Source organism: Megalopta genalis, chromosome 15, assembly GCF_051020955.1.
Source record: "Megalopta genalis isolate 19385.01 chromosome 15, iyMegGena1_principal, whole genome shotgun sequence".
Lineage (NCBI taxonomy): Eukaryota > Metazoa > Arthropoda > Insecta > Hymenoptera > Halictidae > Megalopta > Megalopta genalis.
The window spans coordinates 2,648,967-2,670,813 of record NC_135027.1 but is presented as its reverse complement, the minus strand read 5'-3'; the positions used below and the strand labels follow the sequence as shown (position 1 = coordinate 2,670,813).

Sequence of the window (21,847 nt, the reverse complement as noted above, 5' to 3'; positions counted from 1 at the left end):
CGAGTTGGAAAGGCTTGGGGAGACAGCTGCGGTGCTTTGGCAGTCGATGATGCTGCTTCAAATCTTTCAGGGCTTACATATTTCATTTTCTTTCTTCTTATTTTTATTTGACGATCTCAACGGGGCAATCCTTTGTTACATAAGACAAAGGAGTGGGAATTATTGAAAGAACTAGTAGACCTTGACCAGGAGCCAGCACTACTAGGACTAGGACTAGGACTGAGTTGGCTAAAATGTTAATATAAGATATGTACTGCTTTGTCCTTGAGATATTTTCAGGTGGATCCTCGGAGATCCTTAGGATTTTTAAGACAGCAATTTGTTAGGTCTGAAAGGTTGAGGGTCAGTTTCATAGCTAGCTTATTAAAATGTGGTTGTACCTACATCATCATAGGTAGTCAACTTCTTTCTGTCAGGTTTCTTTGCTGCTTTTATGGTGGCGTTTCGTTTCAAGATCGTTGGGGATGATCTCAGGATTGTTTAAAAGAGGGTTGATGCGTACAAAACTTCAAGGGTACGTTCAATGATTGTATTGTTAAGGTATGAAGCAATTTGTCCAATCGTAATATAAGTAGCCAACTTCTTCAGGGTTCTTATACTATTTTGATGATGGCGTTTTATTCGGAGGTGGTTGGTAGGGAGTTCGTAGCTTTTGAGGAAAGGGTTATCTATGTTTTAAGGTTTATCTAAGAGAGTCAGATAGCTAGCTTGTTGGAGCATAGAAGAACTTGTCTAATCATAGTGTACGCATTGAACCTCTTCTGGATTTCTTAGACTGTTTTCACGGTAGTCTTTTGTTTCTCACATGATCGGGACGGTCCTGGAATTGTTTATAGATTGGTTAGATAAATAAAAACATCCGACGAAGTCCAATCATTTTACGAGGACAATGGGAACGAACTGTAGGAAGCAATCGCAGAGCACTTTCTAAAACCGGTTCGTTTTTGGTTCCTGGTCTACTCCTAATTCCGAGAAGCAGCTTCGAGAATCAGCTCTCGTTTCATGAATGATTCATACCTCCTATGGAATAATTCTTAAAACTTCCTACCAAGGTACCACAATCTTCGTACATGGATCCACGAATCTGCGAATTCCAGCCGATCGAAAATATATATATATATCGAAATTTTTGCGGCTGTCTCGCGCCTTCATAAGACGGTACAGCGAGTTTAGGATAGAACCATTAGGCACGCTGCCGAGTCCGGAATTTTAGTAGCGCAGTGGGACAGACAAACAAACATTCTTTGGTGTCAAACACGATAATTATGCATCGAGAGTTGCTGTCGGCACTCGTCGGCTTGTAACTTCTGGCTAATTCATTAGTAATTCTGATGTGACCGTGTCCCATCGAAGATTTTCCAAGAAAGTATAAACTAGACGGCGTATCTGAAGAATCTTGTACAAGATGGCTCATGGTTCCCTATCAGTCGAGGGGATTAGAAGAACATTGACTATCAAGAGAACATTGCTCGCCGGTGTGCTGACCCGAATAAAGAATAAGTTATGTTGCTAATAAATTAACATTGTACTGTTATTTGTCAGCCGATGACAGCCTCGATTTTTCTAATCAACACCATCTACGAGACCTCCAACCCTACTAATTCCACTTACCGCTTTATAATTAAATAGCAAATTAAATTTATAATATATATATATAATTATATATTTATAATATATATAGTATAAATTAAATTTATAATTAAATAGCAAAAACAGTAACGAAACTCAGGAAACAATAAATAAAGCTGGGTGTAGTAATAGTATTATAAATCAGGGGCAGATGAATGCGCGCAAGACGATTTAGTTTGTCGTGAATCCTGTCACTGAACCTCCATAAACACGCCCATCGTTCGTAAATTATTGTGTATCACGTTCTCAGGTGATAAAAGATAATTATTAAAAGATGGAGGTAAAAATCGTGCGAAAGATTTTTATCGTGATGCAATAAAATTCGGTCGGTCCAGCAGAACCTCGTCAATTGACAATGTGCAAGAGGAATTCATTAAAAAAAAGGAGGGCAACGATCACTGTACGACCTTCTTTCCGAACGAAATATATTTCTAGTGTGCCTCCGCGGCATTGACATTGACCGATCCAATAACAACAGAGCACCGGCCGGAAACGACGCCCACGGCAATCAGTGAACGAACGTCGAGGAGTCCGCTTCGTTTCTTGGATATTTGTCGTCGAATTGTCTCATTAGACACATCGATACACGCAACTGAACATTTTCTCGATCTTGATCGACTCTGAGAACTTGTGATAATTGTTTCTTATTTGTGTCGAGGGACTGCGAAAAGCCGTGGAGTACGATTTATAATGATTTCGTGCTTAGAATGTATGAGATGTTAAATACTTTCGTCAGAAGTGTGAGAAACTATGAAATATCTGAAAGTCGTATTATGATAGTTGATTCTTAATTGAGTACAAAGGAAGAGAAGTGGTATCATATATAATGATTCAATGCGTTTTAATTATAGAAATTAAATCGTGGCAAAATACAAAAGAAAATACACAAAACTGTCAAGAGAGGTACAGTAAATTTTCCCTAATTTTCCTTGAACAAAAATGGAGAATTTGGGAAGAGGAGATACGATTATTCGAGCCCAGCACCTCGTTTTTATAATTGTCAACAATTGGCAATTATAAAAATAAGCCGCGTGGATAATCGTATCTCCTCTTCCCAAATTGTCTATTTTTGTTTACGAGCTGAAGAAAAATCGGGCAGAATTGACTGTACATTCAAATTAGCATTTCTGACAGAAACTTAAACTGATTAATGCTTGCGTAATTTTCCGAGGGTTTCGATGCAATATAGTAACGTATTTAAGTCAATATTCGATGCAATATAATAATGTATGTAATTAATACATGAAATGAAGAATAATAAGAATGATTTTTAAGGTAATTAATAAAAGTGTTGTACGTACCAGAGCAAACACGAGCTTCGGTCCAAGAGAACGAAATTCAGATTCGGACGGTGTCCAGCGGATTTCCCGCGCGAGCCCGCGATCGCGATCGGAGATTTCGAGGAATAGTCGGAACCTCCTCTGAATTCGGGGCGAGGCCGCAGAGAAATCGCTCGTAAAAGTGTGCGACGCTCCCCGTTTTCATGACGAGTTTGTTTGGATTGTCGTTTCTGGCACCTGACCGCCGCGCCGGGGTTCGTTACCGTTATCGACGCCGATTTTTCGGATGCTTCCTCTATGTACCGCGCCGGGGAATAATCTACACGTAGCCCACGGGAAAAGGAGGCGGTTCACCGATGCTCGCTTATCGGATCGATCTTTGCGACGACAGAGAAAAATAAGCGCGGAACCGGATTAGTAACCCACTTAGAACCCGAACAGAAAAAGCCGTGCCGGGATTGCTGAGGATTTTGCAGGTTTGATTGGCGCGAATAGGTCGCAAATAAAATTCTATGGAGTTACCGGATCTCGTTTGGATTCCTCGGCGACGGTAGCTTCCAATTGAAACTTATATTCATTCGACAAGACGCGCGGGTGCAATAAAACGTCGCGAATAAAATACGTCTTGTAATTTGCTAAGAAGGTCGTCGAAAGGCAGCAACAATTCCTTCGAAGTGATCATTCATTTTCCGGCTTCAGGCACCGTAGAACCGTCGATTTTCTTTCATGTTTTCGTTGTGAAATGTATTCTTTTTCCCTACGGAATTGCAAATCGAACGCAACTTATCTTAGATCGCCGTTCCCGAGTCGTTCGTGAACTTTCATTAGCAATTAACGTATACACGATGCAGAGATAATTCTGTCCCTATGTGTGTATATTTACGTTTAACTGCATAGGAAATAAGGACACCACGATTTAATGTTCTATAGAATTTACCAGTTTAACAAACACATTAATCACAAAACTGAACAACAACATTAATTACATTAAGTGCCTCAAATTTGCTTTTTCTGTTTCATTGCAATTTCGTTCGCGCATTTTTTATATCTAGTTTCAATTCATTTGTCGATCTCTGCCTTCGATAATAATAGGTTTAATTATTTTTAATTATTTCTAATTTCAATTATCTTGAGCGTTCTTAATTCCTCCTTTGTGCGATTCAATAATTGTAACCCGCACTTTATCGTTTATCATTTTTATGCTGGAAGAAGATAGAGACGTACACGAACAGTATTAATAAATGAGGAAAGCATAAAGAATTCGGGAAAAACAAAGTAGATTTGGGCACCGAACATTTGCGGTAAGGGAAGGAGCGTTTTTCGTAAAGGGAAAGAAATTTCTTCTTCGCACCTTGTGTGATAGAAGAGAATATATATGATTTTATCTTATATTCATCTCGGGACGAAGGTTCAAATAGTAAAGCATAATTTGTCGAACTGTTATCCTGCGATCTCCCGTGCAACGAACCGTTTCTGTGGAACGCGCGAACGTTAAACGGTCAGTATCGCGTGTTGGATCGGCGATAGCGCTTGACCACGCGTCGAAGTCACCGGACCAGCCTTAGAATTATCCTCACGTCCCGGGCGTTATTGTACGGAAATTGGCCTAAGCTTTCTACGATGAACCGCGCTGCCTGCTCTCCGAGCAATCGGACCTGGAACTGCAACATCCATCGCGAAAAACGACAGTGTTTACCAGAGTGTTCCAACTAAAATCGCCATAAAATTTTCGATTTCGATTCAGACTCGCTGTCTGCTGTCTCACGAGGTACGGTGGATGTCAACGACGCGACGCGACGCTGAGGAGCACCTTCGCCGTCATCCTTTCTAAATCGGTCGCCGAGAACTAATAGCTCATTACGAAACACCCGTGGCGCATACTGATCCATTACCTGGACTAAATTTTCAGTCTCGACCTCTTTGGAGATCCACGGAATTTTCGGGCGAGCACGAACCTTAATACAAATCTTATCTGAGAATAGGTGAAACGCTTGATGAAGAATGATTGTAATTTTCCTATGAATTAAAACGATCTATTGTGAACGTGATTCCTGTCTGGAATTTAATTTAGTCACGTACCATAACAAATGAGTACAAAGAGATCTTGTCATGGATAAATATAATCAGAGGATTAGGCAACAAACTATTTTCAAGCAAAGGAACCATATCGCATTTCGCGATAATTTATAATAACATTCGATAATAAGAGCATAAATAGAATTTTCAGAAACGTTAACGACTACTGTAAACAATTGGATTTCTGCTCTACCCCAGCGTGTTTTGTGCGACAGGTGCATCGTCGTCTTGACTCCTAATTCGTGATCTTCTCTTTTTGTATATTTTTCAAAGGGATTCTTCATCCCGTAAATAAATAAATAATAATAATAATGTAGCATTTGCTTTTTCGCATCGAATGCACTGTCTCCGAGTATTGGAATAATTTTATACCATCTCAGAGGACTTTATAGGAACCGCGATTAACAGTCCAGAGCAAAGTGTTAAGCGTTTCTGGTTCAGAGCAGCGATTTAAAGCATTAAGGTAATTATCAGAAGCTCACAACGTGACACGGCAGGACTTGTTTCTGCACCGCAAAACAGTCAAAATAAAATTGTAGATCGCGTATGATTGTGAAGGGGAGCCTTCAGTGTTCGAATCTACAGTAGATCGAGCCTCGGTAACAATTTTCCGACGCATCCTCGATTTAACCTTCGAGTGGCGATCACATTGTTCACAGCTTGTCTTGCAGACCGATAAGACGACAAATTGACGTGTGCCACCAATTGAACGTTCATCTTTCCCAAAGTTTCCATGCGCCGGCAAGAGAATTCGGTGTTCGTTTCCGTCGCATCCAAGGATAGGAAAAGATCGTGGAAAACGGACTTCGGGCTGACGAGCGTCATCAGCCGAAATTCCGGCCGGTGAAATCGGGCCTGGTCGTTAGACCGGCGTCGAATTCGATCGGTTTTGTACGGAGGAGGACGTCAACCGTCGACGCGTCAAGAAGGGAGAGAGAGAGAGAGAGAGAGAGAGAGAGAGAGAGAGAGAAAGGACAGACAGAGAGAAAGAGAGAGGGAGAGACTGGAGAAGAGAGAGGGTTCCTTTGGCGGGAGCGGAACCGACGAATGGACGAACGTGGAAGAGAGGAAGGTGGAGAGGAACGGACAGAGGGACGGACAGACGGATGGCCGGGTAACCCAGATCGGATCAGTCCAGTCGATCCGAGCGAGACTCGCCAGTACCGAGTCGACCGTCGCGCACGATTCCGGCGTCTCGATCGTTCCCTCGGCGAGGTGTCCCTGTGACAGAATCGTCGATCGCACCAGGAAGCTGATCAGCTGCTGGACCAGGACAACCCCCGAAAATTCTTCGACTCACCGGGGGTGATCATAGCGACGTTGATGTCCAGACAGCTTGACAGTGAGTACCTCTAACCTGGCACGAGGAAGACAGTGTCACCGGTCGATAACAGTTATCGGTCGGAGACAGTTAGCCGATTGTTTTGCTCGTTTTGCCGATCGAAGGACGATCTCCGCGCGACAGGTGAGGGAATAAACGAAGCGAACACGCAACGACGTTTTGACGTCGTCTGTCGCTGGAATCCCGTAACTGCAGGAGCAATAAGATTTGAAAAGTAAGGATCGATCGGCTGTGTCAGGTGGTTTTTGTCGTTTGCAGGAGGCGTCGAGCGAGCGCAGCGGACCGCGATGCAGCTGTCTTTCGGCAGTAAAAGTAGCTAGCCGAGACAGACAGAGAGGCAACAGAGGCAACGGAGAGACGCCGGGCGAGAGAAGGGAGCGAAGTGACGGGATCCGGTGCGCGAATCGAAGCCCGGGAGGAATGGGTGGATCGAGAGCCGGCTGGATCCTGGCGATCCTGGCGGTCGCGTGGCTCGGGCCGGCGGTCGGGGTCAAGGACCACGTGGCGACCTTCAACGAGACCGGTCAGCAGGAGGACGCGATCGCCAACGAGGTGTCGTTCGCCGGCGACGAGTCGCCGGACCATCCGCATGGAGCACCCGGCAAGCCCAGCAAACTGGACCTGAACGTCAATCAGGTGATACACACCGACGACGAGTCGCAGTATCAGATCGAAGCCAGCAAGCTGGAGAACGCGACGGCTGTCCCGGGGGACAATCGCTGTCCGGAGCAAGAGGCAGGACCTTGCTCCAAGAAGGATAGCTCGCGCGATGACGCGGCGTCGGACGGGGTTGCAAGGAGCGACCACGCCGGGTCAGAAGGGGTTGTAGGGAGCGACGACGCTGCTAGGAAGAACGAAAAAGGTAACGACCGGCCGGACGCAAGCCTTGTCGATAAAGCTCGCCGGTACGCCACGGAACACGTAGTAAAGATACGTCTGAGCCAGGACTCAGTACCCTCTAGAAAAGCTAGAACCTTCTTCAACGGTGAGTCCACGGAACGTCGAGTCACGCTTTCGTAAACTCGCGCACCTGCCGCGCAAGATGCAGCGATGTTGCTATGGCCTGGCCCGCCTGCCTCATTTCACTGTGTATGTGTGCGATAAGGGTGCTCGGAGGCTGATTGGGTCTTGATCGTAGCCCGTCTTCTGCCGACTCTTGCTAATTTCGAAAACAGTAACCCTTCGAGGTCTCATGGTACCTTGTTGCTTCAGATCGCCGCCATAGATTAGGTTAGCACTTGCGGTAATACTTTCTCTAACGTCCTCGAAGACGATGCGCGGACTGCGAGTCTTTATGCAAAATAGAAACTTTCTGCATTAATTGCAAGACATAGAGGTTAAATAAAAATGTATTCCCTCTTTCAATGGCTCTGATACGTCAACAATAGTGTCACAATATTTTATTCATTCTGATGTATTCGCAGCTTCGTATTTAACTGAACCACTTCTGACACAAACGCATAAAATCCGCAGTCGAACGATAAGAAATTATTCCGATGGTTAGTAGTGTTGTATCTAGCAGCACGAAGCGGAAGTTGTATTTATCGTTTGGACAGCTGAGAAAATTACGATGTCCTGTTCTTAATTGGCATTGAGCTAGGAACGAAGCGAAACATAAATTCATGATAAGATTAGGACTTCTTTCTCCTTCTTAGAATTATCATGAATCCAAGGAACACCGTGATTCTTCTGCTCTGGACGTTTTTGTCTAACGAACAAGGCTCGAAACATTCACGAAACATTCGGAAGATCGCGTTTGTCTTCGGTCGTTCCAAATCCATCATGCTGACACAAGCTTTCGTGACATTCCACAAATTTTACACACCAGAACCGAATAACGGAGATATGCGTGTAGCTTTCTTTCCACGAACAGCACGATATATATATATAAGTAACAAATAGTGTGCTTCGATAGACGCGCGTATGTAGAGTAGGAATCGCGGTTAAGGAGCGACAATGTGATTCAGGCCTTAAAGGGTTCGAACGACTTTCCCGAAAACGAGGAACACGAGAGGAAGATGAAAGGAAGTGGAAGAGAAAAGTAAATGTGTGCTTTCGAAAGCTAGAACCTGCTTTCTGCCGGCTCGTCGTTTTATGCTCGATCGTTGTACTTCCTGGTTCGAGTTTCATTGTGGGCAGGTTTTCGCGGGGACTCTTAGAAATTCCGTTTCAGACGGCGCTATAGTCAAGACCCAAATACGCTTCGAAGTTACGGATATCATGGTCGGTGCACGCTGCCGACTGAAAGCTTCGTGGCTGTCCCGGACAAGGCAGCTGCTCGGAACTTTCCGTTGGCGGTGCATGTGCATTGTGTAGTGGCGGGAATGTGCACAGGGAAGTGTCTTCACGCTCGCATCTTTCGTACGAAGTTGCTCTTTGCGTTTCGCGCAATGTGCCATTTTTAGGTACATTCGAGGCTTGGGATTATTTACCGATTTGCCAATGTTTGGCGAAGACTTTTGGAGGTACATTTTGCGAGCTCGGTGATTTTTTGTCGATTTTAACATGACTGTTCTTGACGAGCTATTGACCTGCTGACCGGGCAATTAACTTTCGTTCAACTCGTTCCACAATGTGGGGACTTTTCTCTTTTTCTCTTTTCTCTCAAAATAAAAATCGTCGAAGTTAATTGCAAGGAACGTAAGTCGTATAAAATCGTCTTCTCTATTCTATTGGTTTGAATAAGGTCATTGAAAAATATTCTCAGACTCGTCTAATGTTTTTGCAGTTTTGTTTCCGATTCGGTCATTTTTGTCGAAAAAGCATACAATCCGCAGTTTAATTATCACGCTTGAAGTAATCGAAAGAATCGCTTTTCGCATGTTGATTATCTATTTTGGCGAGATATTTGATGTCAGATTTATAAAATCAATATCATAAATCAAATGTTTTTCCAATGTACAAAGAATTAATTAAAGAAATTGAAACAATTGCCCGGTTAACAGGTTAAACGACCATTTCTATATTCAATTGTTTGTATCGCAACGGAATGGCAATTTCGCTTTAAAGAGGCAGTTCTGAGGTAATTACACTTATTTTCCCGCAACACAAGCACGTTCACAGAAACAGCACGGAACTTCGCGCGGGAAAATGCTTAATCCTTCCCGTGGATACTTTCGCCCCCGCCTGTGCACGCGACACCGTCGAAACGAGCAAATGATCACGTAAGGGAGACAAAATGGAACGTTCACGCCCCGCGACACTTGAATGACCGTCGGCTTCTCACATCACTGATTGGCTTATTGTGTGCGCTGAAAAATGATTAATCCGGTTGGGTCACCGCTGATTGGCAAATCCATTCATACTACGTTCGCCTTATTAATCGCAAGAATCGCAACGTACCGAATAATATTTTTACGCACACTCGAGTGATATTTTCAGCGAGCTCGCGGACGACACTTGGATTGCGAGAGAGAGAGAAAGAGAGAGAAAGAGAGAGACCGAGGAGGCGAGAGAATATGCTGGCTGCAGCATGGCTTTCAGGACTAACCGCAGGGCTTTAATTCGCTGGTACTTTTGCTTTCAGCCATCTTTCAGGGAAAGAGTACCTTTTTAACAGGATTCGGACTTGGTTTTCTAGCGTTTGGCCTGAAGAAGCTGCTGCTGCCGCTGATTTTCGGCGTGCAGATCATTAAGAGCGTTCTGCTGGCGCTCTTCCTGCCCAGCATCATTGGCAGTATTGGTAATATCCTTGGCAAAGGTACGTGCGTCCCTTCCGTTCGATTGAAATCAGTAAGATAATGTTCAAAGTTCAGAATCTTCACTTGGAAATGTTCGTTCGTCTCTGTTTACCAAATTTATCTGCATGACGCGAAGATCTATACTCTTCTAGATTTATGATTTTTCATTGGCAATTTACACTAAATAATATGCGCACGTTCAATATCGTACAAGCTGTTACTATATCTTACATGTTCATGATTTTGTAGTATCGGTTTAAAAATCGTCGATATAATTTACGCTCTGCGATCTTCAGCTGGCTAGATGCCTGAAATCTTGCATGAACTAACTTCACGACGTACCTTGCACCTCCAAGGTCACCTGAAGATCGCACCTGTCGTTCAAGATCGCACAGAAAATTTTTTTAGCGCGACATCGGCAAAGTCCGAATGAATATTTAACCCTTCAACCGCGGCCAACGTGGAATTCGCGTTCTAAATATTTTGTAAAATTTGCTTACTCAATTTCTGCGTAATTGAGTTAGCAAATATGTTATAATCAGTTTTTTATAATCAGTTTTCCATCGACAAGTAGGGCAGTTGATAAACACTGTGTGCGACGTGCTATTCATAATTTTGAAAATGACAAAACGTGTAATTTATTCTAATAGTGACAGTGTCCGGAAGATGGAACACGATAACAATAAAAATTCTTCTCTTCTCTAAATTTTTGTTTCTCTTTCGACATCTGTTTTGTCACCTAATTCATAGGACGCCTCTGCACAACAATTAGCCCGCGACCTCAGACCGAGAAATCAAAAACTGGCTCGCGGTTGGAGGGTTAAGAGAAAGTCTGTCGATCGGGGTTTCGGCACGATGTTTTTGAAGCGTGGATTGGCATGGAACGATTTGATTGACACACTTCTTCGCAGGTGTTTCCTCTTTCGCGCAATCGGCGCACACGACCGCTCAACCGGAAGAGAATTTCGAATTCAAGGACAATTCCGATCTCTACAACGACGACTACCTAACTCGACAGCCGGTGGGGACGCTGCCAGCTTCGGCGATGTACGATGAAAGCATGATGCAGAAGAACCCGGAGATTTCGTCGCGGTACACGTTCGTCAACCCGAGTATGACGCACGCGAACGCGATCTCGGATCGATACTACACGAGGCATGTGGCTGTGAACGGGCTCTCGTCGAGCAAAAAGCAGGACTTCAAGGTAACACCTATTTTCTATCGTTAACACCCACTTTGACGCCTGAAAACAGTGTCGGCGTGCTTGGCCCACATGTACAAGTAGTACAAATAATTTTCCAACTATTATTTGACACTGGAACTATCAAACCAATCAAAATGACCTAAAAATATTTCTAGGAGAAATTTTTAGGAACACAATTTTATTATATATGTTTATATTACATGATTACGCTGGCTGTAATAGTCAAACGCCAGTAAAATGAGAATTTTGTTCAGTATGCGAGCTTATATATATATATAATTGAAATAAATATATATATAATAATAATTATATATATAATTTAAATAAATTGAAATAAATCCAACTGTGGCATTGTTATAAAACAATATATATTAGTCGCGTCTAGGACTCGGTAGTTCTAGTGTTAACTGTATTTAAAGTGCCGAACGCGGTGTTTTGCGCAATGCGTAAAACTTTCTGCAAGATGTATTTGATAGAAGCGATTAAATTCGAATTAACAGCGAATTAATTTCTACACTTTTAAATGGATATGATAAAGCACAAGATTGGAACACTTAAGGAAGTAGCTTCAGATGTCAAGATTTACTATAGTATTATTAATTACAGTAGTTTGTGATACATGCGTAATAAAAACATGTCAGACATTCCACTATTCGAAGAACAAAGAAACAATCAGAGCACGGCACGGTGCGTTACGTTCTCCGGTTAGACAGGCAGTAGTAAATAATTCTTTGATCAGGTTACTGTTATTATAGCACGGAGATTTATCGATAGTTCAAGTTTCATCGATGTTTTTAGAAATTCCTTTGATGTTCAAGGTGAAAATATCTGAAAGAGTAAACACCGCGCGAGAAAATCTATTTGCGAGTAGATTCAGCCAGCCATGGTCAGATGCACCAGACGATGCCTACTAAACAGCTCGCATACTAAATAAAATTCTCATTTTGCTGGCGTTTAGCCATTACAGCAAACGTAATTATATAACGAATCAAAACTGCCTTCATGTTCGAGGAAGTTATTATAAACAAAGACGTTTTTATCAGCTAAGATGGGTTAATGAGTTAAAAGAATATTAAAAACTTAATTGCGGTACAGTTACCAGTGGCACAGTTATTTTCTCTCAAGTATAAAATATTTTAGACGCTAGGTTTACGGAAATAGCGGATCACTAATTTTTTAATTCACGACTATTCCGATTGCAAAAGTATACATTCACGTGTTATTTATTCAATACATATTTTACTTTCGGCGAGTATTACGATAACGCTAAAAAAGAATTAAAAAAAAAGTTAGAATCAATATCTTATCGTTATATTTATATAAACTGTATCTATCTATCTATATATATATATATATATATATATATATATATATATTCATTCTAACTTTTTTTAAAATTCTTTTTTAGCGTTATCGTAATACTCGCCGAAAGTAAAATATATATTGAATAAAATATAATATATATATATATATATATATATATAAGTATATAGTATATATGGTATAGTATAGTATAGTATAGTATAGTATAGTATATATAGTATATAGTATAGTATAGTATAGTATAGTATATATAGTATAGTATAGTATAGTATATATAGTATAATATATGTATATATATATCTATATCTATCTATCTATATATATATATAAAGTTCTAGTGCTCCGTAAATCGTAAATAAATTGTACACACCTGACCAGCGTCCAAGCGCAAGCATCATTCTGACCCGAAAAAACTGTTCACCAAGGTGTTCCACGAGATCCCGACGAGCTCGCTGATGCTGACGAACTACGACCCCTTCTATTCGCCGCTGTTGTCCCGTCTGGACGCCGTTTTCTCGCGACTGGGTCACACGACGGAGGGTTGCAGAGAGTACACGGTCTGCGCGATGTACCGAAGCCCGGCGAGGTACGCCCCGTACTCGAACCTGGTCTCGGCGCAGCTGTCACGGGAGCTGAACGAGCTGCGCAGGCCCAGCAGCGACAACCCGGATGTCCTCCGGTTCTTCCGGTACATGAAGGCCGCGAAGGACGGCCAGGACGGCGTGAAATGCGAAGAAGCGTACACGAATTGCGCGACGGCGCGCGACGACGAGTCTCTCAGACAGAATCAGGCGATCCTGGCGACCTATCAGGACATCGACAAGCTGGTCCACGCGAGGAAGCTGTAAAAGGCGTGCTAGGATCCTCAGGGTCGACATGGAGCAGCAGAATAGCCGCTGGGAATGGATCCCAGGACTGAAAACGTGACCTCAGGACCAAGCGTCCTCGTCTCACCTCGAGAAGTTGTTCCTCGGGGTTGATTCCGTTCTTTTTCTGCGAGGATCGTGGTATGCAAGCGCTTGAGCCGCAGACCGGAGATTCAGGGTAATTATAGACGCGGTCCGCGGAAATTAACTGACCCGAAAGGGTTTATTTATATGCGACGCAGCTGGACTGATTTGGGGCTCGATTTGATCGTTCCGGAGATTAATGCTCTAGAAAGCTGGCATCTCGAGTGTGCATAAACGCGTAATGGCCTGCGCGGGAAGATTGCCGGAATTGCGTGCGGGTATTCTATTGTCTCGCTGGAGGTTCGGCGGTTTTCGATGCTGAGAAGCACTTTGTCCGACGATTGTTCGGAGAGAAACTTAATCATTCGGGTCATTGTTTCCCTGGGTAGGGTGATCGATTTTTGCGCCTCTGGTTTGTCTCCTGGCATAATTCGCTCCATATTTATCGAGTAAAACATATCAAATCTTTTCGTTAAGATATAAACAGAATAAAAGAATATAAGAGCTGCTATTAAAAAATAAACGGAATAAAAGAATTAGAAAATATAAGAGATATAAGAATTAAAAAAATGTAATATGTCTTGTTCGATAAATATGATAATATAAATATGCGTCCGAAAACGAAAGGACACAACCAAAGGCACAGCAATTGGTCGCCCCACGGTAACTGGCTCCGCTACGCTAATTACTTCGTATATTTTCTGTCTGGTTTCTTGAAATTGAACGAATAGAATTGCGAATTGCTGACGAAAATGGTTGGGAAACTAGGATCAGTAGGAACGACCAGGCACACGGACGTCGATGTTTTAATTATTCGAACTCTCCATCGTCTGCGCAAGGAGTATTATCTGGTTCATGCTTGCATACCATCGTGCGTCGACCTAGCTTTCGCGAACGAGCGAGAGAACGATCCCCCTGCGGAGTCATTACGAACAATCAGAATTCATTTCGCACCGGCCGGTAGGACAATTAAAGTTCCAATCAAAAGCGGACGACGCTTGTCGCGAGAGGTTGACAGTGCGACGAGCAAAAATGATAATGATCGCATCGGCCGCGGTGATAACGGTACACGTTATCCGGCTGGAACGTGTACAGGACTGAAATATGTGACTCGAAGTGCGACAGCCGTAGAAGTGCGTAAACACGAGATACACGATATCAGCTTGCTCGAACGAAATTCGAGATCTGTTATCGATCGACTATGGGGCCATGCTGACAATGAGTAATTTACGATGATGATGTCGGTGAAGCACTGTCTTAGATTTCAGAAGCTTGATCAGGAGGCATGTTAATATTTTTTGGAAACTATCGAAATTTATGTTTACAAATGCAAACGCGAAAGCAACCGGTTTCAAATTAAAGCCTTGCGAATTTCGTACAGGCTAATTGTTGTAAATTGTTTTGGCAAACAGATATTAGAGTGGAGTATATACAAGACCGGCTAAAGTATGAGACAAAATGACTAGAATATCGATTTTATTGATTGATGAATCAAGTACATAAATCGAGTAGATAAATCAAATTCGAGACAGTAGATAGATTGGAAAATATTATCATAGTTATTAAGGAAAAAAGGAAATTTCTATTTAGTTCTTGTGTTTTTGTTATCGATCGATTTTCTATTCTTCAGTCATATATTTATTAAATTTTTACGGGGACTTACTTGTTAGTCATAATTAAATTATTAAATTATTTGAAATATTCATGCAAATATGTTAATAGTTACCAATCAAGATGGACAATATTATTCTACGACAATATACTACAACTCGTGCGATCAACGCTTACCTGTAAGAATTATTCGAGTTCCATTTTGGCACACGAGTGTTTCGTTCGGAATAATATTTTCCCGCTTAATTAACCTGCCTCAATGTTTACTGCACAGTGTACCTCCATAATTCTCACACCGTAAGACAGTTCAACATCGACATCTCCAAAAAAAAAATTCAGGAAAATACGCGTCCTGATTAGAGCAAACTCCACACCGCAAATCGAATCAGCTGGTCCCATATTTCCTCGGAAAATGGTCGCGCCGCCGCGTCTACGACGCCGCCATTTTCCCCAAAACGGAGAACAGTGTTCAACGACTTAGACTTTGAAAATAGCGAAGAATCATCGGCCGATGAGCCCTGCGTGTCGACAGCCCCGCAAAAACCCGCCCCTAAGGGCTCGTCGCCCCCGGCTCTTCGGCGCTAGTTTATTTATTTCGCGCGCGTATGTTAATTTATTGTCGAATCGTGCGAGATGTACGAACGTTTCCCGCGTTTCAATTAAACGACTATTTATTTGTTCGAGCTGGGTCGGACCGTCGGCCCGACGCGACCCGAGCCGCGTCCATGTACAGTGCGCCAATAAATGCTGTGACTGCGCTACATCATCTTCTCATTCTTGCGCAAACCGTTCCGGGAACGTTAGCCAACAGTGTAATTTTCCGGCTGGTTCTCTGGAAACGAGTTGCGCAAAGGGCCGGCCAAGATCAAGCGGCGAATCAGCGGCGGCGCGGAGAAAGAGAGAAAACGAAAGGAGCCGATGACGCACGCCCGATCGCGAAGGAAAGTCCAGCGATCGCGTATCTCGCTCGTGCTCGTCTCGCTTTGTTCGAAACAGCCCGGTTCCGGTCCTATATCCGGGGACCACTTTCACTCTCGATTTTTAACTGTCTTTTTTCCTACGACGCGACAGCGACCCACGCGGATCTTCCACCCCTCTTCCACGCGCTCGACGGCTTACTCCTTCATATAAAGGAAAGGAGTGCTTCGAAGGCGCTCTATGTTCATCCTGGCCGCGTAATCGGCCGTCGTTTAATTTTGGGCAGGCTGCTCACGGGTTCCCGGTTTCGTCAGAAAAGGTGAGAACCGCGCCAGAAAATCGGCCGCTTCGTGGAACGAAGCTCTCCGTGCGACCAATATTCCTCAGTCGACTTTTTTCCGTCTCAACGGCGAGTGCACTGTGGTATATACCGTTATCCTTAAAATACTTTCTTTTCGGAATTTCTCGCGTGCTTTGTGACGTCGCGGCTCAGAGTACGGGAAGATTGATTTAGGTATTCGGAGGAAGTTGAATCCAGCAGCTTGTTTCTAATTGCTGAAGCCGGTTTGATCGGAGTGTTGATTTCGAAGCTTAGCTGGCTAACTAACTGTGAACAAATTCGTTGCCCCGAGTCGCTGCTGGAATTAATGGGCTGTTCTGTATTTATGCGATCGGTGTGGAACGGGTTAATCGACGGCACGCAGAATGACGACGCGCGATGACGAAATCTGTACGAGCGCGCACAAAATTATCTAGATTTGTTAGGAAATTGTTCGAGGATTGATTAAATCATTTCGGGAAAGCATTAGCTTAGGAATTGTGTGCGAATTATTGTTCTATTAGATTCAATTTCTGGCCAATTTTTAACGAATCAGCTTTCTACGAGCACGCTAGTGTAATAGTTAATTGTTTTAGCGGACATATTACGTGATTGTTTGGCAATTAAATGTGCAGATCATAACGTTCCTTCAAAAATTTCATCGAAAATAGCACAGAAAATAGAGCAATTTAGAGAGCCGTTTTTAGAGTCCAAAAAACATCGGCAACGTTGGAAGAACACATTTTCCAATCAAAATCAAAATGATACGGTCAACGGTGTATAGCTCTTAGAATTTGTGAAAATTGTGGAAGGTTCCCTTCGTGGAGACAGCTTCGATAGACAGAACTCGAGAGGATCTAGCGATTAGAGTAGAAGCGAGGATAGCGAATCGCGTCGCAACGTGTCAGGGAAATTCGGGATGCCACGATCCTCGCTGGATCGAGGAGAGTGCGTGATCAGCGTTACGAATGCCATGGACGCGCGGTCGGAATACAAGGTTACGGACCCGGTTCCTTTCAACCCTGATCGCCGATTGGCCCGCCGAGGTAACGGCACTTCCCAGGGATCTACGGCGCGGTTAGGATCCAACTCGCCGCGGCAGACGCTCGAGTGCTGTTCGTGAATCACGACGATCGTGATCTTTTTTTCGTTCCCCGAAACTGTGAAACGATGCCGCCGATCACGGCGTCCGGGAAGCCGGCGATTTGACGGAGTGCTGGTAAGAGGTGTCGATTATTATCAACTAAAACCGTCACGATCCCCCCCCTCGCTTCGCGTCGTTCTTGATCTAGAAAATTTCTCCTCTCTCGATCAGACATCTACAAACGTTTTCGACGTAGGATAGGAATTCGTTGTTTTCCGCGATCTCGTTGTCGAAAATGGTATCGGTAGCCGCGGCGACAGCTAACGCGAGCACGTGAGAGAGTGTTCCGTTAATTAGCAACACGGGAGCCACGTGAAACGAGTGTCGATAAGGTGATGTCACTGCAGGTGCAACGTCCAGGTGAGCAGTATGCGACTCGTTCCGTTGCTGGTAATCCGCGGTCTGCTGCTGTCGTGGATGCTGTTGCTGCCATGTCAGTCGGTTACCTTCGAGGATGGGGCAGCCGGCGACCAATCAGAGGCTCGAGGTGAGTTCCGAATGTGTTCGATAGCTTTGTTTCGGCAGCTTGATGCTTGCGCTCGTTGATGAACGGAACGCCAGCGTTTACATCTTCGCAAATTGACGTTTGCTATTGCTGTAGTGTGTTGACAATCTTTGAGACCATTTTTAGATCTTAAGTTATTATTTTTACCATTGTTGTCGTTACTTTTTATCGCTATTATCTACAGTAATTGATAGTAGCAATAATTTCTAAAGCAATAGCTTTCTGGTTTCCTCTTTTATTGCCATTTTTTCGATCTCTCGACAAACAGCTACCAATTTTATTTTATTGCCTGAATGATTTAAAATAATTTATATACGTCAAAGTGGATCTAAACATCATAGTTCTAGAATGAAAATTTCGAGACACATTTTTCTGGCTTCAGGCTTCGAAATATTTATTTCCAAAATCACTTACGAATGAATGGATCGATTAATTTTGTATTTATTTTTAGAGAACAATGTACCGGACCCGCAAGCGCAAGCAACATTCAACAGGACCAGACAGGGCAAAGATCTTTTCGATTGGATCGGTCTAGGAACAGGACGAAATGTAGATCCCTATATAGCGAAGACGAACAAGGGTTGTCTGAACGGTGATCTGGCGGAATGTTTCAAGTCTCAGGCGTTGAGTTACTTTTCAGACTTCTTCGATCACCCTCATTACGACTTGAACGATTACGTGAAGGTTGTGAGGATGTCTAGGGACGTGGTTAAGGAAGTCAATCGTCAGCCGTACGAATATTCCGGGGAGGCAAGGTATGTATCGAAAAATGTTTCGAAAACTAGTAGATTCAGATGCATAGACAAACATGACGCGGAAATTGTGGAACGCTTTGCTAAATTACTTTTGGTGAGAGAGAGAGAGAGAGAGAGAGAGATAGAGAGAGAGAGAGAGAGAGAGAGAGAGAGAGCAATATTTTGACGTAGAAGAATTGTATATTTTAATATAAACTTCAAATTTTAATTTTTAATTGTGTCTATAGTCTGGACAAATTGTATTTGTATGTTAAGAGAAAGAAATTTTATTAAAAGTATTTCTATTAAAAAAAATTAAAAGGACTATCAAGAGAAAATTAAGCGAAAGAGCATGATTTATAGTTACATACTTTTTTGTTTATGTTTAATAGCTGATTCTCACTGTAGCCGATAATATAGTAGAAAATAATTGAAATAGAAATTCATGGCTATCGTTGATCACGTTTAGATAATATCTTACATTTAGTAACTATTATAATTACTGATTACTTTGCTGTTTATAACGAATCGTCCTATAACACAACTTGCCGTAGTACTTTACTATACATGTTTTTTTCATTGAATTGTGAATTAATTCGGCGACTTTTACTAACATTCTGTATTTCATTTTTAGATCCAGCGACTCGGAATGGGACCAATTAATGAAGTTCGCCCTAAGAAAAGCAGAGAAGTTTGTGAAAACGGTAGCCATCGAGCTTCACATTCCATCGGAACAGACTGGGGACAACGAAGTATACGCTCCTCGATTTTTAGACGAAATCGCGGACGAGATCGACACCTTGGAGAACAAAAAGGACACTCTATTTTGTAAGTCTCTTCTCTAAAACACCCTCCGTTTAGAATGTTTAATTGAATAATTGTCTTTATCGCAGCTCGCCATCAGTTCAAGAAGCTCCTGTTACCGATGCTGATCGTCTTGAAGCTATTCAAGCTGAAATTACTATTGTTCCTACCTCTGATCCTGGGTCTGGCGTCCTTCAAGAAGTTCCTCGGCTTCTTGGCGATCGTGATACCAGGTCTGATTGGCTTCTTCAAGCTGTACAAGCCGCTCAGCCAGAATTATCATCCTCCAGTGTACAGTCAGAGTGGCATCGCTTACCCTTATTACAAAGACAATTCGAATAATTATGCGTATCATGAGCAAGACGCTCATCACGGTCCAGAGTACCAGGATTACCATAGGGACACCGTGTCCTTCGGCCAGGAGCTTGCTTATCGAGGCTACCGAGAGTATCAGTCGTAAAAAGCTGAACAATTTCAGCATTACTTTAAATAATACTCAATACTCTCTCCTACAATAGATAAATACTTTCGCCAGATTAATCGATACTTTCAAGGTCACTGAATGTAGAAGAAGGTTCCATCTTCTATCTCCATGACTTCTTCTATCTCGAAATTATAGCGTCTCCGCATCTTTCTACGACAAATTTTAACAATCGTTGAGTTAAAAGAGTATTTTTCGATATCTTTTAGAAGAATTTATTTAGTTGTTAAAATTGTAGAGAGATGAAAGTAGGATCGTTTTAGGAGAAATTTCGAGGTTTCACGCTGCAGGATGTTACTATATATGGACAGCGTGTTATTTAGATGCTATACATTGTACTTAGAAGCCACGTGATCATTTGCAACACTGTCGGCCTGTAAATATTACTTAGTTATTATTAAGTCTCGCCACTTTCACCAGAAAATTATTTATTTCGTAGTACCGTAAGATTTTGTATTTTATATCTGTGCTAGCGATTAGTATCAATATATACGAACCAGTCGTTCGCTTTTAACACTTTGTATTTTTTACTCTAGAAACGATTCAACGAGAAGAGAACGCACCGGTGTTATAAAATGAATCTTTATTTCGTCTCTCGTTTCGCTAAATTGGGTTACTTTCAACGTCGCGCAATCGTATAGCCGAGCGAGAGAGCCGTCATGGCCGTTTTATGGTACTTTACCGTTCTCATCCGCGTGAAAACGATCCTCATATGGTTCCCCGATGCGTTCAAAAGATACGCGACCCCGGACCATTTTGTTTTCACGTTTGCTCGCGTTCCACCGGCCCGCCATTAATTTCGCCGGCCGGAAGTGCTGATGCTAAATGGGACCATCGACCTCAACCTACGTACAAAACAGATTATAGCTCGTCGCCACGCCTTCCTTTCCCCGTCTTATGGGTTTAGCTTAACGCCGCGACGGATAATATATTGCCGGAATAATCGAAAACCGGGAGAAAATCCAGATTTCGCTCGTTCCTGTTCCTCCATCCTGGAATGTCTAAGCTTGGCAAATTATTAGTAAACGCCAAACGAAACGTTACTGATTTAAATGAATGAAATCTGTAATTATTTTGGAATTAGATTTGAGATATTTATTTTACGAAACATATCTATTTTGGATATTTCGTAATCCTAGAATTCACAATAAGTTAATATGATAAAGATACGACTATTATGCTTTCATCCTTTCGTTCATTATCATTTATGAGTCATTAATGTCGATTAAAAAATGATGTTCTTGAAACAAAAACATATAATATAATATAACATAATATTATAATATAATATAATATAATATAACATAATATTATAATATAATATAATATAATATAATATAATATAACATAATATTATATTATATCATGTAACATTACCTACTATAATATGATATTAATATAATAATATAATTATATATTAATATTATATATGAAATAAGTAAATTATATGTTAATATAGTTATATATTAATTATATATTAATATAATAATATAATGATATTAATATAATATTACATTATAGTATTATTATTATTGTCATATTTATATATTATTATTATTATTAATATGTAATATAATAATATATTATAATAGAATATTACCCACACGAATAGCGTACGATTAAGTGGCCATCCTCTGACAGAGATTGTTCGCAGGCATCGTCGTCTGTACGTTTTCTTGTTCCTTAATGCGACAACAGTCGGACAAGAGATTCGATTCGATCAAACCGTGCGTGAAAATCTCGTTCCCGGCTCTCTTGATTTCTTTCTCCCTCTCTCCCCCCTCCCGCTCTCACTCCTTCGCCTCGTCTCTCGGAGATGCTGGAAGGAGGAAGAGGAAGGCGACTGG

At 42.2% G+C, this 21,847-nt stretch overlaps 2 protein-coding genes across 5 annotated transcripts; both read left to right on the top strand.

Moving 5' to 3' along the window:
- Positions 1–6,111: 6,111 nt before the first annotated feature.
- On the top strand, positions 6,112–15,856 carry Osi24 (Protein). Of its 2 annotated transcripts, none has more exons than XM_033485224.2 (5): positions 6,112–6,327; positions 6,586–7,312; positions 9,908–10,027; positions 10,919–11,211; positions 12,960–15,856. In XM_033485224.2, the coding sequence occupies exons 2-5, from the start codon at positions 6,748–6,750 to the stop codon at positions 13,380–13,382; spliced, it is 1,401 nt and encodes a 466-aa protein (XP_033341115.1). In that variant the 5' UTR covers positions 6,112–6,327; positions 6,586–6,747; the 3' UTR covers positions 13,383–15,856. The 2 variants fall into 2 exon arrangements, with proteins under 2 accessions (XP_033341115.1, XP_033341125.1); XM_033485234.2 differs by lacking the exon at positions 6,112–6,327 and adding an exon at positions 6,345–6,450.
- Osi2 (DUF1676 domain-containing protein Osi2) lies at positions 15,701–20,514 on the top strand. 3 transcript variants are annotated; one of them, XM_033485253.2, is made up of 5 exons: positions 15,701–16,332; positions 17,824–17,963; positions 18,433–18,736; positions 19,350–19,543; positions 19,609–20,514. In XM_033485253.2, exons 1-5 carry the CDS (start codon positions 15,701–15,703, stop codon positions 19,977–19,979), a joined length of 1,641 nt encoding a protein of 546 aa, XP_033341144.2. In that variant the 3' UTR covers positions 19,980–20,514. The 3 variants fall into 3 exon arrangements, with proteins under 3 accessions (XP_033341144.2, XP_033341161.2, XP_033341154.2); XM_033485270.2 differs by lacking the exon at positions 15,701–16,332 and adding an exon at positions 16,339–16,436; XM_033485263.2 differs by lacking the exon at positions 15,701–16,332 and adding an exon at positions 16,447–17,551.
- Positions 20,515–21,847: the final 1,333 nt, after the last annotated feature.

Coding starts and splice junctions, on each gene's coding strand:
- Osi24 (XM_033485224.2), top strand. CDS start 6,748: ATGGGTGGATCGAGAGCCGGCTGGATCCTGGCGATCCTGGCGGTCGCG. Junction 7,313..9,907: donor AGCTAGAACCTTCTTCAACG/GTGAGTCCACGG, acceptor TTGGTTTTCTAG/CGTTTGGCCTGAAGAAGCTG. Junction 11,212..12,959: donor GCAAAAAGCAGGACTTCAAG/GTAACACCTATT, acceptor CTGTTCACCAAG/GTGTTCCACGAGATCCCGAC.
- Osi2 (XM_033485253.2), top strand. CDS start 15,701: ATGTTAATTTATTGTCGAATCGTGCGAGATGTACGAACGTTTCCCGCG. Junction 16,333..17,823: donor TCCCGGTTTCGTCAGAAAAG/GTGAGAACCGCG, acceptor ATGTCACTGCAG/GTGCAACGTCCAGGTGAGCA. Junction 17,964..18,432: donor CGACCAATCAGAGGCTCGAG/GTGAGTTCCGAA, acceptor ATTTATTTTTAG/AGAACAATGTACCGGACCCG.